This window comes from Protopterus annectens, chromosome 14.part0 (assembly GCF_019279795.1).
Source record: "Protopterus annectens isolate FY-2018-M chromosome 14.part0, PAN1.0, whole genome shotgun sequence".
Classification (NCBI taxonomy): domain Eukaryota; kingdom Metazoa; phylum Chordata; order Ceratodontiformes; family Protopteridae; genus Protopterus; species Protopterus annectens.
The window spans coordinates 350,149,102-350,172,582 of record NC_056748.1 but is presented as its reverse complement, the minus strand read 5'-3'; the positions used below and the strand labels follow the sequence as shown (position 1 = coordinate 350,172,582).

Below are 23,481 nucleotides of genomic sequence, written 5' to 3'. Positions count from 1 at the left end.
TTTCCGGGAGGATCGAACACTTGTTCTGGGAAATTATAGGTTTAATTTTGGACATGGCTTCTACCTCTTTTATGTATGTTCTTCTTTCATACTGCTTAGCTGCAAACTCAATGTGAGGTAATGGAGAGAGGGGCATTGTGGGTAGAATGTTAGTTCGAGAGTGTTTTGGCTGGTGCGAGCTGTATAACTCCCGAGTCAGTTCCTAGGATTGGAACAGTGTCCTTCTCGTTAAGAATGAATGAAGATCAGCAGCACAGATGGAATGTTATGGTGAGTACATAACTTTTTTTTTTCTTTAGAGATTAGTGTGTGCTTCTACTTGACACTTCCCAGGTCATCCCGAGGCCTGGCTGTTATGGTCATAGCTATCATTTATTTTGATTAATTTTCATAATTGGACACCCCTTTTGAATGGCATGAAGACCCTGATTGCTGGGAGCATTTCTGTATTTATTTTGAGAAAGAGAGCGCTGGAAATCTGTGCCAGGCTTTCTAAGTGGTATTTGGATGTGTGAAATTGAGCGTCAGTGTATCAGAAGTCTTAAACTGGGGCACTTTGCTCTGAAGTGTGTAATAAGAAAAATACGTTTGGGTGGACAGAGGTATATAGTCCAGTATCAGAAAAATAGTATGTGTTCCTTCTGTGCTCTTGGGGGAAAATTGTCAAATATTACTTTTGTTTAAATGACAGTGTCATATTGCAATCAGTAGTGATGATTGAAGCTGCTTAATCTGGTGGAATATAGCTGGACATCACATTAATTGGTGCCAGTGTTGTAAGATTTTTAATTGGATTCTAGTAGCCTGTGGGTAGTTGTCATTAAGGTGTGCCCTCTTGACAGCCACAAAGTAAACATTCAGAATGTCAGCCCACCACAGTTTTATTTATTTTTTTTTTAGTTAGATACTCTGGGATAGCAGGCAAGAATGTCGGCAGAAGATTTTAGCAAGCTGACAAAGATCCAGTTGGCTAAGGAGTGTGAAGCCAGAAGATTGGTCCATGCCATCCTGACCAAGGAAACTGTGATTTCAGCCTTGGTTGCAGCTACAGCTCAGACCATCTGTTTGGAGGATATCCAGTTTGGTGCTGGTGATATGCAGCCTGCTGAGACAGGACAGTCCACATTTTCTTCAGAGGACCTGAGAATCCATCTGGAGTTGGAGAGAGTGCACCTGGAGGAGGCCAAATGTTTTGAACTTGAATCAGCAGAAAGATTGCACCTAGAAGCCCAACATATGGAGGCTGAGGAAAGGAGAAACAGTGCTGATATGTACTGGAGGCCACAGAGAAACAGCATCAACATGAACTGGAAACCAAATGACTGGAGTCTAAAGAGAGACTGCATCTGGAAGCCCAAAAACATGAACTTGAGGCCAAACATCTTGAACTGGAATCAGCAGAGAGACTGAGGCATTTAGAAGCTGAGGACAATGTAAGACAGCACCGCCATGAAATGGAGCTTCAAATACTTCAAGGGGGTCATGGAGGTTATGAAGAAGGGGATAACTGGACCTCAGAAGCTGAAAAGTCAGCAAACGTTTTCCTAAGTACAGGGAAGGGGATGACTTTGATAGTTTTAGTCATATTTTTGAGAGGGTATGTAGACAATATGATGTTGATTGTGAGCTTTGGGATCAGCTCCTGACTACCTTACTCCATGATAAAGCTGTTCATGTTGTAGCAAAGTTAAATGATGTAGCTTGAATTATGAAAAAGTGAAATGTTGCTTGTTTGTTTCAGACTTACACCTGATGATTATAGAAGAAAGTTTCAAGAACACAGACGTAAGACAGATGAAAGTGTACATGATTATATTGCTGACTTAAGTACTTACTTTCACAGATGGGTGAGTGGGTGTCAGGTCACCACCTCTGAGGGACTGGCAGACCTTTTGGTGAGGGAACAAGCCCTCAGTACTTTGCCTGATGACATGAGAGTCTGGTTAGCAGACCATGAGTGCAACTCCGCAGAGGAGTTGGGGAGAAAAAGGGATCTCTACTTGACAAGCAGAGCACCACTGCATAGGAGAGGGATACCCAGTGCTGTACATGGACATAAGGGAACCCATGGGAGCAGTGTATACCACTCCAAAAGAGTACACCAGTAACAGGGAAACTACTAATCCAAGTGCACGGTTAGGGATCAGATGTTTCATGTGTAGCCAGAGGGGATACATGGTTCAGTGTCCATCAAGGCAAGGTGAGAAACAGAATGTGAGAGAGCCAGCAAGTGGTGATGCCAAATTGCCAGTGGTAAGTTGTTTAGAAGTAACTGGGGTGCCAGGTTAGCACTGAAATTTATATCCAGTCTTAGTAGATAAGCAGGTAACTGCTAACAGGGACGCAGCTTCTGAAATAACCATTGTGAGGTCTGCAGTGGTTATTGAAGACAGTACGTGCTTATGCAGTCCACTCCAGTCAGAGCTTTGGGAGGAACCCCATTCCAGATACCTTTGGCTAGGGTTCACCTTGACTGGGCGGGTGGAAGAGGAAGCAAGCAAGATGGTGCGTTTGAGGATATTCCTGTAGATGTCCTGATAGGGAGTGACTTTGATGATGTACTTTGTGGACATGCAGTCGGGCTTGGAGAAAGGCATGTAGGTACAGTAGTCTGGGAGACACCCAAAAAGATCTCATACATGAAGCGGGGACTGGCGTGGTGGCCGTTTCAGAGAAGGTGCTATCTGGTAGCAGCAAGTCTGAATGTGAGCCACAGCTGCTGGTGGGTACTGATGTTCCCTTGGACATGGTAACTGCAAGAATGGAGGTGAGTGGTGGTGCCCAGAGTGACAGCGAGGCACAGCTGTTGGAAGTGACTACACTTCCTGTGGAAGGGAAGCTGGGGAAGATCACTAAGGTAGAATTGAGACAGGCTCAACTTACGGATCCTGAGTTACAAAGCTTGAGGGAGATGGCTAAGGAGGCACCCGAGGCTCAAGGAAGAGGGGAGTATATATACTGGAGCAAAGGTTTGTTGTATAGAGAATGGACTCCTGGAGGTGGGCTGGAAGGTGAAGTGATAAGGCAGTTGATAGTGCCTAGGGCTTACCATCTGCAATTGTTTGCCATAGAGCATGACATTCCTTTCTCAGGACATATGGGCGTAAGATGGACATATTATGAAAAATTTCTATTGGCCAGGGATTGCAAGAGATATATGGTAGGGTATTGTAGGACTTGTGAACAGTGCCAAAAAGTTGGAAAAGCAGGGGTCAAGGCTAAGGCTGCATTAATGCCTTTGCCTGTTACTGAAGAGCCGTTTCAGAGAGTGGCCTTGGATATTGTGGGACCCATGAGTACTCCAAGTTCTAGAAGGAAAGAAATGCATCTTGGTGATATAGACTATGCTACCAGATTTCTTCAGGTGGTAGCTCTGTCGTCTGTTCATAGGTTCATAGGTTTATACTAGGCTATCTGCCGTAAGGCATTTATAAGCCTAGCCCAAAGTTATGTGGCTTACGCCACCCCTTATGTTAGAAATAATGTGCCCATTAGTTTGTTGTGCCTCTGTCCAGCAGTGACACAGAGATGATTCCCGGGGTAAACCTACGATCTCCCATCCACCGGTCAAGATTTCTCTTGAACAGAGCCAGCGAGGTGCTCTGCCTCACATGGACTGGGATTTTATTCCACAGCATGGGGAGTCTCTGGGTGATAAATATATCCCTCCAGCACGTCCTATTTATATCCGTGCTAAGGTTTAAGTCACTTGCTCTAGTGGTTCTGGTGGATTTGGATTTTTTGAGGTGGAACATGTCCATTAATTCGGGTTGGTCATGGCCTTGTATGTCAGGCACAGGTCACCTCTGAGCAGACGGTATGCAACTGAATAGAGTTGGAGTTTCTTCAGTCTGGCAGTATATGACAGGTTTTGGAGTCCCTTTATCCTTTTGGTGAGGAACTTTTGGGGTCTCTCCAATTGCTGCAGGTGTCGGGTGAGATACATCCCGAATGGGGCATTGTACTCGATCATTGGTCTGATAAGTGAAGAGTACAGGGGAACAATGACCTCACTTGATCTGGATGTGAATCCCTTCATGATCAGATGGGCAATGTAGAAGGTCTTTCGAACCACTTTAGCAACGTGAGTGTTAAACGAGAGGCCACTGTCAACCTGGGTACCCAGGTCCCTGATGACCTCTTCTGTGCTTAGTGGGTTGCCACCTATATGGTAGCTTGGGGTTACCTTGTTTTTCCCGAAGGGTATGACTATACACTTTTTTGCGTTTAACTTCAGGCCATGGCTCTGGCACCAGCTATCAGTTTCCATGAGACCCCTCTGAAGGATGTCTGTGTCCGATGTACTATCCACTATGGCACCCAGTTTGCAGTCATCCGCAAACTTTGTCAGCCATAGTCCTCCTATGTTTGCCTGTACTTCTGAGAAGTAGATGCCGAACAATAGGGGGCCAAGGACTGAGCCCTGTGGGACACCACTTGTAACCGGCTTGGAGTCTGACATGGCTCCAGCAACTCTAACCCTGTGGGTTCTGTCCTTAAGCCAGTTTGCAACCCATCTTGTGACATATGGGTTTACATTTAAGCTGGTAAGTTTCTCTATGATACCCGAGTGGGGTATTGTGTCGAAAGCTTTTTCAAGGTCAAGGTAGGCTGTATGGACTGCCTTTCCCTCATCAATGGCCTTGGTAACTGTTTCGAAGAAGTCGACCAAGTTCAAAAGGCAAGATCTGCCCTTGACAAAGCCAAACTGGGTTGGGTCCAAGGTCTGCAAGTCCCCTATGCCCTTGTTTATGAGTTCCATTATGATCCTCTCCATAGCTTTGCAGACCAGGCTTGTTAAGCTTATGGGGTGGTAATTACCAGGGTCCGTAGAGGCACCGCCTTTGTGGAGTGGGACCACAGTTGCCGTACGCCACTCCTTGGGCACATATCCTGTGGTAAGGCTAAGATTAAACAGCTGCCTTATGTGCGGGTTTAGTTCTTCATTGAGTTCATGTAGCACACAGCCGGGGACACCATCCGGTCCCATTGATGCTGTGTTTTTAGCTTTAGAGAGAGCAGCTTTCACCTGCGCATTTGAGATGTCTGGGAGGCTACACTCTGTTGGGATAGTTATCTCTCCTTTTGGGGAGAGGGGGTGAAGTTTGCGCTGAACCTGTCTGCCAGTATGTTGGCAATGTCTGTGGGTTCAGTGATTTTTGTATCATTTTGGACTAATTCTGAGCATATCTGGGAGTTTCCACCCAGGTTTCTGACATAGCTGAAGAAGGCCTTATGATTGTCTTTTGAATCTATGGCAATTTTTTTCTCAAAGTTGGCCTTGGATGATTTTATGAGGGATCGTAGTTTCTTGCTAGTACTGATCAAAGATGCCTTCCCTTTTTGGGATTTTACTCTATCATGTAATAGCTTTCTCCTCTTATTGTAAAGTTTGTTTATGGCTGGGGTCCACCAGACTGGACGTTTGCCCTTGGTGGAAAGAGTCTTGGTTTTATTTGGGATTGCCTGATCCATGCAGTCCTGAAGGTGTTCATAGAAGGCATTTGTAAGGGCTTCCGCAGCTTGGGTTGTGGTTTTTATTGGCTCGGGGGCCTTGAAGGATACCACACCTGTCTTGAGTAGTGTGAAGTTTGCTTTAGAGAAGTTCTTCACTGTGGTCTTTTTGTTTGGGGTGGGGGCGGGATGTGGATTTCTAGTGAGATTAGTTTATGATCTGATCTCACCAAAGAGGGATATACTTCCGGTGTGGAGCATTTTGTCCCCATGTTTGTGATGATGAGATCTAGTATATTTTCTCCTCTTGTGGGGACGGTGACTAGTTGTTCCATGGCATTTGAATTTATGAACTCCAGGAACCTTTGGGCTAGAAAGTTGGGGCTTGAGTAATGTTTCCAGTCTATATTCGGGTAGTTGAAGTCACCCAATATGATGGTGTTTGGTGATACATTTATACCCTCCAGTGTCTTCAGGAAGGCTGTGTGGGTTTCCTGAGTTTGAGAGGGTGGCCTGTAGCATGCTACAAATTGTAGAGCAGTTTTGCCTATGGTTAATTGCACCTGGATGGTTTCCGATGCTTCGTGCGTAGCCACCAACCTGGAGGTGTGGGCATCCTTGATGAATATAGATATACCCCCTCCTTTTGTGGTATGGTCCGGGTTTTGGGGCCGGAACACATGATATGAGGTAAAACCTGATAGTGCCGGGGTGCTCTCAGGAGCCTTGAACCAGGTTTCAGTCACAGCACAGACATCGATGTTCTCCATACTGAGAAGGGCCTCGAGTGCGTGCATTTTGAGATTTAGACTTCTGGCATTGAGCAGCATCACCCTTAGTTTCTTTCTGTTTTTGTTTTCTAGGGTGGTAGGTTTAGAATGTTGAGGCAGAGAAGGTAGCAAATACTTTTGCTAGAAATCTTCAGCAGAGTAGGTTTTCCACGGGAAATGCTGAGTGACCAAGGTGCCAATTTCATGTCAGATTTGCTGACTTGTCTGTTGAAGCATTGTGGGGTGAAACATCTAAAGATCACCCCCTGTCATCTCCAGACTAATAGTCTTTTGGAGAGGTTAAACTTTACATTGAAGACTATGCTACAGGCATTTGCAGACCAGTTCAGAAGGGAGTGGGACAAGTATTTGCCCCATCTGTTGTTTGTGTATAGGGAAGTACCACAGGAATCTACAGGTTTTTCACCCTTTGAGTTGTTATACGGGCATATGGTGGGGGGACCTTTAGATTTAATTCAAGACAAGTGGGAAAATGAGAGTGAAACTCTGAGTCTGTTGTAGCTTATGTTCTCAACTTCCGGATGAGACTTTAAGAAGCACATGTTTTTAGCTCAGGAGAGCCTAGCAGTGGCTCAACAACAAAAGGTGGTATGGTATGACAGGAATGCTCAGACTCGAGAGTATACTGAGGGACATAAGGTGATGGTAATTGTTCCCGTTAGACATAAGTTAGAAGTAGCTTGGGAGGGACCATTTGAGGTGGTGAGGAAAATCAATTATGTGAACTACATGGTACATTTGGGAGGTGGGAGACAAGGGCACGAAATGTACCATGTAGATGTGATGAAGCCTTATCACAACAGGGAGGCTCTAGTATTGAGCATTCATAGTGGATAGCAGAAAGAGTCTGAAAGGGATATGGTAACCAATCTTTTGGGTGAGGCTAGGATTGACACCTCTATGAAAGAGTTTGCCATATCACCACAGTTGACTTCTAATCATGTCCGGGAGATAAAAACAGTATTGCAGGAATTTGGGGATATGTTCACAGAGAAACCTGGGTGTACTGACTTGGTGCATCACCATGTGGACACAGGGCTCCAAAAACCTATTAAGCAGATTCCTTATAGAATACCTGAGAGAGTGAAGCAGACTTTGAAAGAAGAAATAAGGGAAATGCTAGAACTGGGGGTAACTCGAGAGTCTAACAGTCCTTGGCCTTCCCCAGTAGTGCTAGTGCCAAAGAAGGATGGTAGTATGAGATTCTAGGTAGACTACTGGAAATTAAATAGTTGCACAGAGCTGGACGCATACCTCATGCAGAGGATAGATGAAGCCCTAGAACACGTGGGTAGGGCTAGGTATCTGAGTATTATTGATATGACTAAGGGGTACTGGCAGGTACCCTTGACTTCTGCTACTAGAAAAAGGTCAGCCTTTGTAACCCCTTACAGATTGTATGAGTCTACTAGGATGCCTTTTGGAATGAAAAGTGCCCCAGCAACTTTCCAGAGGCTGGTAGATCATTTCCTGGTAGGAGCAGGGGAATATGCTGTGGCATTACTTGCATGATATCGCTATTTACAGCCACTCCTGGCAGGAACATCTCCAACATATGAGGGAAGTTTTGGCTAGATTAAGTAGGGCAGGATTAACCATTAAACCAAGTAAGTGTCAAGTGGATATGGCGGAAGTCACTTACTTAGGACACAGAATGGGAAGTGGTAAAATTAGGCCAGAACCTGTCAAGGTGGGAGCTATCCAAGCATGGCCAGTTCCTGTTACTAAGAAACAAGTGAGAGCATTTCTAGGGACAGTAGGGTACTGTAGGAAATTTGTGCCCAATTACAATGCCATAACTATACCCCTTACTGACCTAATTAGGAAGAATAAACCCAACAAGGTAGTGCCTTCCACAGATTGTGAACAGGCATTCCAACAAGTAAAAGAGATTTTGGGAGAGCCCCCTATGTTAGCCAGCCCAGATTACAATAAAGAATTTATTGTACAGGTTGATACTTTGAATTATGGGGTGTGGGCTGTGCACAGCTAAGTTTCCAAAGAAGGAGAAGAGCACCCAGTAGTTTATCTGAGCTGTAGACTCCAACCTAAAGAAGAGTGTTATGCAGCTGTGGAGAAAGAGTGTTTGGCCATAGTGCAGACATTAGAAAAGCTGCAGCCTTATCCTTTATGGGAGAAAATTCACTGTACTCAGATCATAATCATCTAACATGGCTTAATAGGGTCAGTAAGCAGAATGCCAAGTTACTGAGGTGGAGTCTAGGTTTGCAAGCATATGATATGAATATACAACATCGCACTGGGGTTAATAATGCCAGTCAGAATGGATTATCCAGAAGACGAGTAGGTTAATATTCCCAATTAGACCTATTTTTCTCAAGCATCTTTCTTCAAGGGTCACTTGAAAACCGTGCTTGAGCCATCATGGGGGGGGGGGGGTGAAGTAACTGAAAACACTGTCATCAGTGTTAGGATGTTTGGCAGGAGATTTGTGCATATTCTCAGGTTAGCTTGTATGCCAGCATGCCTAATTGTGAAAATGTAACTAAGTTTTAAAATGTTGAGTATTTTCATTGTTTAAAACAATGTTTATAATCTGTCACTGCTTTGCTACATTTCTAACTGCACCTGTTTGAGGGGGACATTTTAAAGTACAAACTGTTGAGAATCAGCTGAGCAGTTAGTGATGTCATTGGAATGTTCCTTGTTGCTATTAGATGATTTAAACAGCTGATTGACAGAAAAATAATCTTTTGTTTTTACAGCTGACTGTTAAATATTGAAATTAGGCAGTTGAGACTGAGAAAGCTGTGCAGTTTGTCAAGTACTGAGCAGTCAGTGAACACCAAGAAAATAGAACTCCCCAAGAAAACTATAAGCTTGCCTTGGCCTTATTATATCTTAGAGTAGATCAGGGGCAGTACTCTTTAGTTAGATCAGGAAAGTTTAGTTATTAAGATATAGTTTTTCTTGAATAATGGATTCCTATCCTGCAGTTTGATTTACATTTCTGTTGACTGAATTCTAATGTTTATTGAGCGTTATTAATTTTCAATTTAGTATTCATTTTTACTTATTGAATGTTTTTCATTGTTTTACATTGTGGCTAGAAACCAGTCTTTTTCTTTAGAGATTAGTGTGTGCTTCTACCTGTTTGATACTCCACAGGTCATCCCAAGGCCTGGCTGTCCTGGTCATAGCTATCATTTATTCTGATATGTAATTTTCATAATTGGACACCCCTTTTGAAGGGCACGAAGACTCTCTGGTGACATTTCTTTATTTTGGGAAAGAGACATAGCTGGAAGTCTGTGTCAGGCTTTCTCAGAAGTGTTTGGATGTCTGAGATTTTGAGTACGAGTGTATCAGAGATCTTCAACTGGGACACTTTGCTGAAGTGAGTAATAAGAAAGATACATTTGGGTGGACAGAGGTATATAGTCCAGCCCCAGAAAAATAGAGCGTGTTCCTTTTGTCCATAGGGAAAATTGTGAAATATTACTTTTTGTAATATTGGAGTCAGTAGTGAGGATTGAAGCTCCTTAGTTACTGACCCAGGATAGTAAGGGATGCCATTTAATTGCTGGCAGTCCAGAGGGATATAGCTGGACGTCACAACTTCATTTTATCATGTCCTCAAAAATATGGGTATTTCTGAACCAGTTCATGTGTGGGTACTTAATTTACCACTATTGCCTTTGTTTTAGCTTCATTAATTTTGTATCCTGAAAAGATTTGAAACTGTCACAAAATGTTCCACAACATCGTAATGTATTTTTTCTGGCTTTGTCAGATATAAAATAATATTATTTGCAAATAAAGCCAGCTTTTCTTGACTTCCATATCAGTTATATCCTTGAATTTCTGAGTCCCTTATTTTCTTTACCAGTGGTTCTAAATATAATGTAAATAATAAAGATGAAGGAGGACACCCCTGTTGGTTCCTCTGCTGAATCAGAAATTATCAGAGAGGATCCCACCCACTTTAATTTTTGCCTCGAATCCCTCATATAGCCTCCTAATCAACCTTACATTTTTTTCAGGAAATGCAAATGCTTCCATTGCCCTGCTCATAAAGTCCCAGCTTACTCTGTCAAATGCTTTCTCTGCATCAAGACCCACTCACAACAATGGTATTTTCTTACATTCTGCTTCCATCTGGATCATCAGTGTTCTGTTAATGTTGTCAAATGTTTGCCTCCACTCCACAAAACCACCTTGATCCATATCTATCAGTTTTGGCATTACTTTTGCCATTCTTTTAGCCGTTATAGACATGAATACTTTATAATCCTGGTTTAGTATTGAAATAGGCCTGTATGAAGCTGGGTTTGATGGATCTTTACCCTCTTTAAGTATTGCAGCTAGCACTGCTTTCATCTAAGAAGATGGTAGATGTTCATCGTGTTACCCTGCTGCAGTCATCACACTTGGGTTATCCTGCCATCAGGCGGTCCCGCAGTCGGCCCGAATTCCAAAGTCTTGGTCCGGCGTCGGTTGCTGTCACTTCTTCCCTGACGTCAGTGCGTCAGGGGTATATAAGAGGCATCTGACGCCATTTTCTTCAGTCTTTCTTGCCGCGCGGTGCCCGAAGCAGAAGCAGTTCGCAAGTGCCGGTCGGCCGACACCTGAGATTTTCGATTTGAATTTCAGTCCGAAGTCTTCAATAAAGCTAAGTACCCCGTTGGGGAACATTTTCTTGCCTCAGTCCGATGTCAGAAAAAGTTAACAATTGCATTTCTTGTGGGAAGCAAATACCTCATAAGGACTTACATTCCTATTGTATTCCTTGCCTAGGCCCAGACCACGATGTCACAGGTTGTCGGTTTTGCGCTAGGTTTAATAAACGCACTATCAAATGCCGTTTTGACTTCGCACGGCATTACTTTGGTAGGAAATTCAATTATATCATGCCGTCAGTGCAGCCCGACAACCGCAATTCATAAACGCAAGGATAAGGACAGGCAGCTTAGGAATAAGCCAGACCATGAGGCCTCAGCTGGGCTGTCGCCGGTTCTCCGGTTTTCAGTGAGGTGCCTACGCAGCCCCTGACGACCGCAGACCTGGAACCCCAGACAGCTGCCGACTCCCAAACGGAGTCTACTCGGCCGATGCAGCCATCTACAGACACTGGAGCAGATTTAGACACCGGTGCAGAGGAAACACCTTCGGTTGCAGAAGGTGTCTTCAGACCGACTACACTCACCATTAAATCTTATGCTAAGTTTAAAACTCCTTTAAAACCTAAGAAAACTGTTCATCAGTCTACAGGTCAAGGCCCCATGCCTAAGAAACAGATGCTTAAGATGGCTGAAGATTTAATTACCCTTATCAGAGGTTCCCATCCCCCTCCTGATAAAAGAACAAGACAAGAGGAGGATTATGCATCCTCTGACCAGGTTTCTCTCTCCTCAGAGGAACAGGATTACACTTTTCCACCTTATGAGGATTCTGATGCTGAAGACCCTATTCCCTCAGCATCTCCTCCTGAAGATTATTCCTTTGGGGAAACATTACATACCATGAGGGAACATTTCCACTGGGAAGGCCAGGATTACTCAGATTCTAAGAAAAGGCTCCGAGAGTTCCTTCTATTACCCCAGCACAGACCTCTTGCTATTCCTCCTGTTTTTAGATATTGTGGATGATATCTACTTGGAGTCTAGTTTAAATCCAGACTCTCTACCTCCTGCTCCAGCCAAACCAGACAGATACTACAGAGTACCTGACTCGCACAAATTCCTTTATAAAAGCCCTGTAGCTGACCCAGAAACCATATCCCAGGGTCCTAAGGGAGCAAAGGCTTCTATGACTAAAAATCCTGTGCCCTCTGAAAGGGATTCCAGAGCCCTAGATAGATGGGGAAAGAAAATATACACCTCTGCAACTCTGGCTATGAGAGCATTAAATTGCCAGTTTCACATGTTGAAATATCAACAATTCCTGATGTTTCAGTTAAAACAAAAAATGAGCACACACAGAACAGCCTGAGTTCAAGGAAATGCAGGATCTGTTGCATGCAGCTGAACAGGTGGGCAAGCATACTTTACAATGCAGATTTGATTCACTGGAAGCTTCCTGTAGAGCAGCTGTTACTGGCTCAGTCATTCGTAGACATGCTTGGTTAAAAGAGCAAACCCTCCCTGACCATGTTAAAGCAAAATTATTAGATGCACCTTTACAACAGGATGTATTATTTGGTGTCAAAGCAGAAGAGGTTTTAAAGAAAATGGAGGATAAGGCTAAATCTATGCAAACGGTCAAGGATTTCTTGCAGGTACAACCCCCTCGCTTCAGCAGAAATTGGGCAACAAAAAATTGGTCCTTTCCAGCTTCAGACAGATCACAGAGGGGCAAATAAAGACGCCCAAGAGGCAGAGGTCAGTCACAGGGCCCTTACAAACCTCGCCAATGGGGTTTTGCTACCCAGAAAGGAGGAGAAGACAGGCCCCAAGCTAGCAGAAGGCAGACACAATGACTCTATCCTCAAACTACCAAGCAAATATCTCCTGGAAACACCCTTGGGAGGAAAACTAGCATTTTTTGCAGACAACTGGCACATCATCACAAAAGACAAATGGGTTCTAAACATTGTCTCTCAAAGATACAGATTCCACTTTCATACCTTACCAAGGATCAAAGGAATGCCAAACCTGCCACCAAATCAATGGGCAGAGGCACTAAAACAAATTACAGCTCTCATGAACATGAGAGCCATTCAACAGGTACCTACACAGGAGCAGGGACAATGATTTTACTCAAGACTCTTCCTAGTTCCAAGAAAGGACAAAGCATGGAGACCCATTCTGGATCTTTCAATTCTGAACACCTATCTGCAAGTACCAAAATTCAAGATGCTAACACTACAGCAGCTTCTTCCCATGCTGGCAAGAATGCTTCGCTAGTCACTTTGGACCTCAAGGAGGCATACCTGCATGTCCCTATCAGACAAAATTGCAGAAGTTATCTCCGCTTCATTGCAGGTTCAGCGCATTATCAATTCTCTGCACTGCCCTTTGGCTTATCTACTGCGCCCAGGGTCTTCACAAAATGCCTGGCACCAGTAATTGCATACTGCAGACAAAGAGGAATTCAAATATATCCATACCTGGACGACTGTCTTATTCAAGCAGAAAGCAAAGACATTCTTTTACAGCATCTGGCATTTGTCAAACACCTTCTAAGTTGCCTAGGGTACACAGTAAACGAACAGAATTCAAAACTAGTGCCCTCACAAAACATAACATTCCTGGGTGCCAGCTTGAATACAACGGCCCAGATGGCTTACCTCATGCTAGACAAACAACGACAACTGTTTCAATATTTCAAAATAATGGCAACAAAGACCCAACTCCCTGCAAGAAAAATTGTGTAGGCCTTGGGATTCATGGCATCTTGTATTCTACTAATACCATTTGCAAAACTGCATATGAGGAAATTACAACGGTACCTGAAAAGTGTATGGACTCGGCACAGCCACAGCTTGGAAACAATGATTCCACTCATTCCCTGCCTTCAACAAGAGTTTCTATGGTGGGCACAGGCATGTCACCTCAACAAAGGTCAGCCTTTCACCTTACCCACAGCCAAGCAAACTATGACAACAGATGCATCGGACTATGCCTGGGGAGCACACATGGCAGGACAGTGCATTCAGGGCAAATGGACTACAGATCAGAGACACCTGCATATCAATCAAAAAGAAATGCTAACAGTACAGAATGCCCTAAGAGCTTTCAAGGACCTTCTACACCCGGGACAACTACTAAGGACAGATAACACCACAGTTATGTGGTACATAAACAGGTAAGGGGGCACACATTCCTACCCTCTATGCAGGCAAGCAATGACTTTGTGGAGCACTGCACTGTCATACCAGGTTCAATTACAAGCACAATTCTTGCCAGGAAAGAAAAACACATTGGCAGATGGCCTAAGCAGAAACATCATGGATCCACACGAATGGAAACTAGATCCACAAGTATTTGCAATGATAGCTCAAAAATGGGGATGCCCAGACATAGATCTGTTTGCAAGCCTCCACAACCACCAACTTCAAAAATTTTGCACAAGGAACTTCCATCCACAAGCTTGGAAAGTGGACGCTCTCTCATTCAGTTGGAAAACATTAACAATGTATGCCTTCCCTCCTCTGCCTCTTCTAGCAAAGGTACTGCTGAAAGTCAGATTAGAGAGGCCACAAATGATTCTCGTTGCACCAGATTGGCCATGCCAACATTGGTATCCAATTTTAAGGACCATGGCCCAGGGCCCACCATGGATTTTGCCACAAATTCCTCACCTCCTCACCCAGCGAGACAGTCTGATTCTACACAGTCAGCTTAAGAATTTAAACCTGGCTGCATGGCAAATTACCTAAACAACCAGCCAACACCTTTATCCAAAGCTGTTATGGATGTCATTCTGGAGGCCAGGAGGCCCAGCACCAGGAAAACCTATTCAGACAAATGGAAAAGATTTTGCTCCTGGAACCATGCTAAAGGCCTAAATCCCCTGGAGCCAAACATTCCTCAGGTTCTACAATATTTAACTGAGATGTTACACAAAGGACTTTCCTTTTCATCTATTAAGATCCACGCCTCAGCAATTTCAGCTCATTACAGCACGGATCCTCCTTTATTCTCACATCCACTCCTAAGACAGTACCTCAGAGGGGCTAAGAACGTAAGACCGCCAAGGAGAGCTCCAACACCTACTTGGGATCTCAACTTTGTCCTGGAAAAGCTTACACTGCCGCCCTTTGAACCAGATTTTTCAACTGATTTAAAATTTCTTTCATGGAAAACTGCCCTACTACTAGCAATAACCTCAGCTAGAAGAGTCTCAGAGCTACAGGCACTAATGGCAGGGGAACCTTTCCTCATTTTTCATCAAGACAGAGTTTCTCTACGAACTAATCTTTCCTTTATGCCAAAGGTGGTATCCAGTGTGGCCCTAAACCAAACCATTAATTTGCCCACCTTCTTCCCAAATCCCCAGAACAAAGGAGAAAGACTCCTGCACTCTTTGGACATTCACAGGCAATTACGTTACTACTTGGATAAAACTAAGGCTTTCAGAAAAACTGACCAGCTCTTTGTAGCCTATGCTACAGGATCACAAGGAAAGGCTATCTCAAAACAGACCATTTCTAAATGGATAGGACATTGCATACGTTTCTGCTACGCACATCATAGGAAATCAGTACCTGCTAACATTAGGTCCCATTCCACCAGGGCTACAGCTACATCAGCAGCCTTTCTCAGGGGAGTGCTAACCAAGGATATTCTGGAAGCTGCTACTTGGAGATCAGTGCACACCTTCACCAAACACTATCACTTACCCCTTTACTCTAAGACTAGAGCTGGTTTTGCCACTGCAGTTTTGCAGGGCCTACTAGCCTCTTCTAACCCTGCTTGACTTAGCTTTGGGATTCAACCCAAGTGTTATGACTGCAGCAGGGTAACATGATGAACATAGTGCAGTTTTGTACCTACCATAAATGTAGATGTTTGAGTGTTCACCCTGCTGCAGTCCAGGTTACCCTCCCTCCATCCTCTCTGAACTAGCTGAACTTATCTCTACCACTTTATCCTATACTACCTCTGTGGTGTATTTGCTTGTACCTAAGAGTTTTGTTTTATTTTTATACAGCCATATGTAAGCATATATATATATATATATATATATATATATATATATATATATATATATATATAGCCTACATTTTGGGGGCAAGAAAAACTGAAGAAAATGGTGTTGGATGCCTCTTATATACCCCTGACGCACTGACGTCAGGGAAGAAGCGACAGCAACCGACGCCGGTCCAAGACTTTGGAATTCGGGCCGACTGCGGGGACCGTCTGACGGCAGGATAACCCAAGTGTGATGACTGCAGCAGGGTGAACACTCGAGCATCTACATTTATGGTAGGTACAAAACTGTACTTTCTCCTTCTCTTAAGATACTGTTCAACAAAACTGCAGGGTGAACACTCAAACATCTACATTTATGGTAGGTACAAAACTGTACTTTCTCCTTCTCTTAAGATACTGTTCAACAAAACCTTCTAGATCTTTATCATTTTTTTCCACCTAGGTTCCAAACTTCCACAGGAATACCATCTGTTCGTGGAGACTTTCCTGAAGATTGATTATGCATCACAATTTTTATCTCCTCTCCTCCCATCCTAACCATTAGTAATTGAGCCTCATCTACCTCTAACCTTGGCATATTTAATTCTTCCATAAACATTTCCATTTGTACATTTTCTTGATTTTCAGATTTATCTGCTTTTATAGAGACTCTCATAGACTTTCCAAAATATTTCTAATACCTCTACAGGATCACTAGTTACCTGTTTGTTATAGGCTGTCTAAGCTTGGTGACAGCCCTTTCTACTTTCTCCTGCCTGAGTCATACTAAACGTTTTTGTGCCCTAGTGTAATCATCAAAAAACAGTTACTTAACAGCAATCTTTCTAAGCTTGTGCATATTATCAAGGTGTAATCCCTTATTTTCTTCCTAGCATTTTGCAGTTGATCCTCTTAATGTTCTGTGAGATTCTCCTTATTCTGCACTACTTTAACATTTATCAATCCCTCTAAATAATTTGTGTTGCTTTTTAATCATAGATCCCTTTCTTTTATTTCCACCCTATTTTTAAACTCCACCTTAATTTTATCCCATTCTCAGACTGAAGAATACAGCCCCAGATAAAACACGAAGATCGGGATCCAGGGGGCACTTAGACATTGGAGACCCTTATACGGCAAGGGTACACCAACAATTAGTGTAGAACCACCTCCAATTTTATGCTCTGTTTTTTCCTCTTTCTTTATTTTTATTCTGTTAGTGTGGTTCCCACTGTCTAGAAACTATAGACTGATTTGGTTAAGACACCAACTCTTTAGGACTTGAGACACCACAAAGGGTATGCGGTCTTACAGAGTACAGCCCAGCTACACCACAATCCACAGAGCTGCTAATCAGAGTTATTCTCTAGTTTAAATATGTTTTCTTAAGAAGTTTATGCCCTCTGTAATGGTTCCTGAATAATCTCCACACCCCATTCCTTAAATTCTTCTCTTTTCAACAGATAGATGGGAAAGTGCCAACGTTTCATTTTTATTTCATTACCATGTGCATTTATTTTAGCTGTTATTGGCACATGATCTGAAATAGTTATTGGAGTATCAAAACCTTCAGTTAAATGCAGTGTAAATTCTGTCTAGTCTAACCCAGTTTTTTATCATGAGGAATAATATGTAAATATACTCTGACCTCCTGTTATTGAATTCACATCTTTCGTGCCAAATATTTTCATAAATTTTTGTCAAAAATCTACCATCTTTTGTTATATTTTCCCTTCTGGGCCCCCCAGACACATCTTCATTGCAGTAAATCAAATTTCACTCCCCACTTCTAATTGATATAACTGACTGAAAACTGATTATTCTCCCAGTATTTTCTTAAGCTCCATTATAGCAGTTTTAGGTGGAATGTAAGTACATGCCAGTGTAATCCTTCTCCCTTGCCAGTAGCTCCTTAAAACTACAGATCTGCCATTATTATCTTTTATTTTCTTCTGTCACTACTGGAGCTTCTCTTGCAATTAATATAAGTACTCCTCTTTTCCTTTGTCCCAGGTAGTCTGATGAATAACCATCCCAAAAACCTTTCTTTTTCAAATTTACATGTCCAGTTCTTTCTAAGTATATCTCCTGTAACATAGCTATTTACACTCTTCATTTTTTAATATAGTTCACTAGTCTTTCTTCTTTGTATTTATCTGTAAGGCCATTTACCTTTAAAGGTATTAAAGAAAGCATCATTGTATTAAAAGTTATTGTTCCCACCTTTTATGTTTAACACATTTTTTGTTAAATGTCTAGTTCCACCTTTTGTGTTACATGCATACACTGTTTGGCAGATTGAACTTTTATACAGTTGTTTCTTGTCATATCCATTTGAGACTGTCACATCTTATAAAACTTTGTTTTATTGAAATCCCTCAAAAAACACACACACACACAATACCGCCTAAAACCTATTAACTTAATAGTAATGCACAAAACTATATACACTTTAAATATTGAAGTTTTACCCTCCTGATAGGAACAAAAGTCCCAAACTGATAGCCACACTCAAGAGTGGAGCCAATCCAAAAGTAAGGTCATCCATGCTAAGATGCATGGTGTAGCCTTTGTTTCTACTAAGTGCTGATTGGTTTTGTCTTATCTTTGTACTGTAGCTCTCCCAGCTGGGAAAACCCCTGAATGTTTTTAGAAAATATTCAGTACCTTGAAAAAAAACCCAAATGCTTTCAGAGAACATTATCTACCTTGGGAAACCCCCTGAATGCTTTTAGAGAACATTATCTACCTTGGGAAAACCGTTGAATCTTTCAGAGAACATTATCTCCTAGCCAGTTTCTCTTTGCTTTTTTTTCCCTCAACCAATCACTCACCACCAGACTGCAGCCAGTTTCTCTTTGTCAGATTGTTTCCATTGAAATGTAAAGATCAGCTGCAGAATTGCTACCCAGCATACATGTATTTGCTAGAAAAAAAGCCTCATAATAAACAATGTTCTGTTTCATTTACTTGTCTCTTAAAACCTGTTACTAAATCAGTCTAAGGTCTTTAATCCAGTCATTCCCCCATGTAAGAATGAGAAAAAGCACATTGGTTTTTCTTTCATCATGCTTTTTAACTAGTCTTTTTTTATATTGCAGTTGCCTACATTTCTTAAAACTGAACAAGAAAAGAGAGAAGGGGAAAGAAAAGAAAAACAAAACAGTAGCACCTGTTTACATTCCTCATTACACTTAAAAGATAACTGAAGAAAAAACTTTACAGCATGTAAAGAAAACCACATGCCACAAAGCTGGTACTATTTAAGGAAAAAAAAAATCTTAACTTAAAATTAACTTTCTTCCTCCTCTTCCCCTCCCCAAAGCACTTTTTTGAATATTAATGACATAAAGTAAGGCATATGCTTTAAAGTCCCCCCACAAGTCCAACAAATTCTGAAAAAGTCCAATATTTCCAGATTTTCTTGTTCTGTCATATGTTACAAATATAATTATTGCATTGTAATCCCATATGATGTTGCTACTATTCATTTCTGCAAATCATATCTCGGCTTCATTTCCAATGTTCTCTTGATTCTTCTAGTCAGGTCTTGTGCTTCCTTCCTTCTCTCCAACATTTTTCGTTGAAAAATTTGAAAAGGTTTTACAGATACAGTCCCTCTTTGGTCTTTACCAGAAGAACAAAAAGCAGAATCTCCTCCTGTTTCATAGCTTACTTTTTGTTGGACCAACTTTTGTGTTTCCTCCTTAGCATGTACTTCATCAAAAAATTATTTTGTCCCTCCATGGAAAAATACCTTGAAGAATGCTGGGTACAGCAGTTTGAATCTCACACCTGCGTCTCAACATTCCCCAAATAGTGAAATAAATTAGCTCCTCTTCTGTATGGTGTACAGTGAGTAATCATTTTCCACAAACACTCTGCTGTCTCTCACTTTTAGTATTTTGTCCTTCTGACACAGTTTTGTCAGAATCAACTCCTTCTGCTGGCAGGATTGCATCTGTACTATTAAAGGTCTAAGTTGCTTTCTTATAGCTAGGTTTGGAGCATACACAGCCCTTTCAACTAACAACTCCTGCTGAGGAATACAAGTCTAATTGCTTATTTGTACTTTCATAAAGTTAATGCATTCTGTTCCTTCCAGCTTCTCTGGTATAGCTAAAAATCTCAAGTTTTCCCTATGTGCTCTGTTCTCCATTTCTATTATGTTTTTTGAAACCGCTCTTCCTGAGTAGTCTCATATTCTACCAGCCTTTTCTTAATTTTGACCTCTGGGTTTTGCAGCGTTATCATCTCTCGTGAATGTCTGTTTAAAGCTTCTTCCATTTCTTCCAGCCTTTTGTTATGTCTTGATATACTCCATCCGTGTTTTGTTCATTTTAACCAGGTCTATATGCAGTTGTCGTGTATCTACCTGAAGGTTGCATTGCTTTTTGCTGAACAGCTGTTCTGACTTTCACCAGTCAGTGTTTCTTCTTTGCTTTTGGTAGCTGAATTTTTTCCAGGTCTTCTGTATTTCTATATTCCAGGCATCCAGGCAGTGCATTTACTAGCCAGTTACTGAAATTTATGCATAAATATAAGTCTACTGGTCTTCTCTGCTGAGTTTCTGTTTTCACACTGGAAGAGCTAGAAACAAGCTGTTACTCAATGTTTAGCCATCTTGGAAGTGTCGCTATAACATCTAAATTGATATAAAAGAGCTCAAAAATTTGAAAAAAAAAACAAATATGATCATCTTTTTTTTTTCTGCACACATGTTCAGCCTGTCCCTAACCCACCCCATTGTTCCCCCTCAATTTATTTCATTTAAGCCTCTAGCACCTTTGTTTCATACATTTTCAATTAACACCCATAGCTCCTTGTCACATCCAGATATTTTTGTTTTTTGGGTCTGGCTTCATTAAGTGACTTACTAGATAGTAACTGGCAGTATTAGACAGGGCAAGGACTTGTTGGCAAAAATAGCACTAAAATTGTTAATCTGCAATGCCCTATAGTTGAGATATTAATCACTGCCACATTATTTGTATTTTCATATTTATTTTAATATTTTCTTAACTGAAAGACTTGCATGCTATTGAGGGATATGGAGTGAAATGACATGGTGGGAGATATGGAAATTAATGGACAATGTCCATTTATGATCACTATATTCAAGATATTCCTAGCTGTTTTTAGTAATTATGAAAATAAGCAATATTTTTCTATCTACTTAATATTTTAAAAAGCAAGTCCGCTTTTTTTTCACTTCTTATGAACTTTATCAGATGAGGATCTGATGAACTTTGTAAGAAGTGAACAAAAGCGCTAATCTTTTTTTATTTTGTGATTATTAAAGTTCAATTAATTGTAGTTTTACTGTGGATCCACCTGAGCCAGCTTATGTTTGGACTTTGTACATGGTCTTTGTGTTTCATTTGCTACAGAAAGAAACTGTTCCTTTTGAGTATGACACTTTTCTAATGTAATATTATATCATTTAGGGATGCGATACAAAAGACGAGGTGTTGACAAGAACGGAAATGTGGCAAATTATGTGGAGACAGAACAGTTGATCCATGTCCATAACCACACCCTTTCTGTTGTTCAGACAAGAGGTTCTGTACCAGTTTTCTGGAGCCAAGTTGGTTACCGCTATAACCCACGACCTCGGCTAGACAAGTGCAAGTATTAATTCCTGATTTTCATAAGTGGTGCTATTTGTCTTACGTTATCTGTGTGCTACTCATTTATTCAGTCAGTTTTTTGTAGTTGCACTAACAGTTCTGTCTGCTGTATAGTTTTGTATTATTAGTTTGTTGAGTTATTACATCTGCAGTCAACTGAGGGTAGCCACATTTGAAGAGTCAAAAGTTGGACAAATGTCAAGCATCTTGATCCATCCTTTGCCCCAACTACTCCATCCCTTTCTCTTCCTTCACTGCCTACCCCACTTACTCCATCCCATATCAATTTTTTCACATAAATGGACATGTCTGCTTGTAATAGAAAGTGGAATGTTCGTTTTTTTAATTTCCATCAGATGCAGTCACATTGAAATGAAGGAATCCTTTAACAGAACTGTTTGGAGTTGGCAATTTTACATTTAACTTCCCCGGGTACTAAATTGTAAAAGTGATGTTTTCAATAATCGTGGCAGTGGAATGTTTGATGATTTCATTCATTCTGGTAATATACAGGGGAATTACAGTCTGCAGAGTTCATATTTGTTTACAGTTGTAGATGCAGGTGTCATACTAATTGCTGTGGTAAACTTTGCTATGTTTCCCATCTGTCTGTCAGTTTACCCTGTTTGTCTATTATTTCTGCCTAAGGTTCCATGATGTGGGACTTGCAAGATGGCTGCCCCCTAATCAGCAGCATAACTTCAGCTCTCCCAGTGTGAAAACAGAAACTGAGAAAAAGGAGTGACATTGAGATTTTTTGGAGGATAAAATTCAGTTACTGGCTAGTAAATACACTGCCTAGATGCCAGCAAAGAAGAAATTTGGAAAACCAGAAAGAAAATAAACCAGAAAAGGTGAAGAGAAAACACTGTCTAGGAAGGATTCTGCTGCTGTTCAGCAAAAAGCAGTGGTTCAAGAGATGTCTTACAGAAATCTAGAAAAAGATAAATCAAATGTATTTAAAGGTGATTAAAATACATGAAACATTGAATAAATATATTGGATCATGCAACAAAAGGCTGGAAAAAATAAAAGAAGCTTTAACTAACCATTCAAATGAACTGAAAAAAAGGTAAAAATCAGAGGTTGATATGAAGAAAAAGCTGGCAGATATGAGGATGTCCTTCAAGGATGCAACTGCAGTCCTGACATATGGGTTGTCCTGCCTCAGGCAGCCCTTCGGTCGGCCGGATTCCAAAGTCTGGGTCCGGCATCGGCTGAAGTCGCCCTTTCCCCGACGTCAGAGCGCCTGGGGTATAAAAGCGTCAGCCGACGCCATCTTCTCCAGTCTTTCTTGCCACGCGGCGCCCGAAGCAGAAGCAGTTCGCAAGTGCCGGTCAACCAGCTCCTGTGTTTTCAGCTACTGAAGTCTTCAAAAAAGCTAAGTACCCCGTTGGGGACCTTTTCTTGCCTCAGCCGATGTCAGATAAAACTGTAAAAGTTAATAATTGTTTAACTTGTGGGAAACAAATACCTCATAAGGATTTCCACTCTTACTGCTTACCCTGCCTAGGCCCAGAACACAACGTCTTGGCCTGTACAGCTTGTGCTTCTTTCAATAAACGCACTCTTAGGCGTCGGACAGAGTTTGCACAGGATTATTTTGGGGAAGATTTCTGTTATATCATGCCGTCGGAGCTTCCGACAGCACATTTACCTAAAAAACGGAAGGATAAGGACTATGTCATTCACCTACTGCAGGCCTTGGGATACACAGTCAATATTCAGAAATCAAGTCTCATACCATCCCAACAAATACCTTTCCTGGGTGCCACACTGGACACAAACACCCAGATGGCGTTTCTGACAAAAGAAAAACAAAAACAATTACCAGAATACTTCAGAAAATTAGCAACACACACCCAGATGACTGCGAGGAAAATCCTGCAGGCCCTGGGTTTCATGGCATCTTGCATTCTTCTGATTCCACACGCAAGGCTGCATATGAGGAAACTAGAATGGTATCTAAAAAGTCTATGGTCTCAACACAGACACAGCCTGGAAGCATTG

The 23,481-nt window shown here is 41.8% G+C and overlaps 1 protein-coding gene across 1 annotated transcript in view; it reads left to right on the top strand.

Annotated features, from left to right (window-relative positions):
* The window catches only part of INPP5F (inositol polyphosphate-5-phosphatase F), a 1,563,976-nt gene that overhangs the window by 640,514 nt on the left and 899,981 nt on the right, over positions 1-23,481 (top strand). Inside the window, exon 6 of the mRNA XM_044056075.1 lies at positions 21,289-21,468. Within this exon, the coding sequence (XP_043912010.1) occupies positions 21,289-21,468 (180 nt within the window). The remainder of the gene's footprint in view (positions 1-21,288; positions 21,469-23,481) is intronic.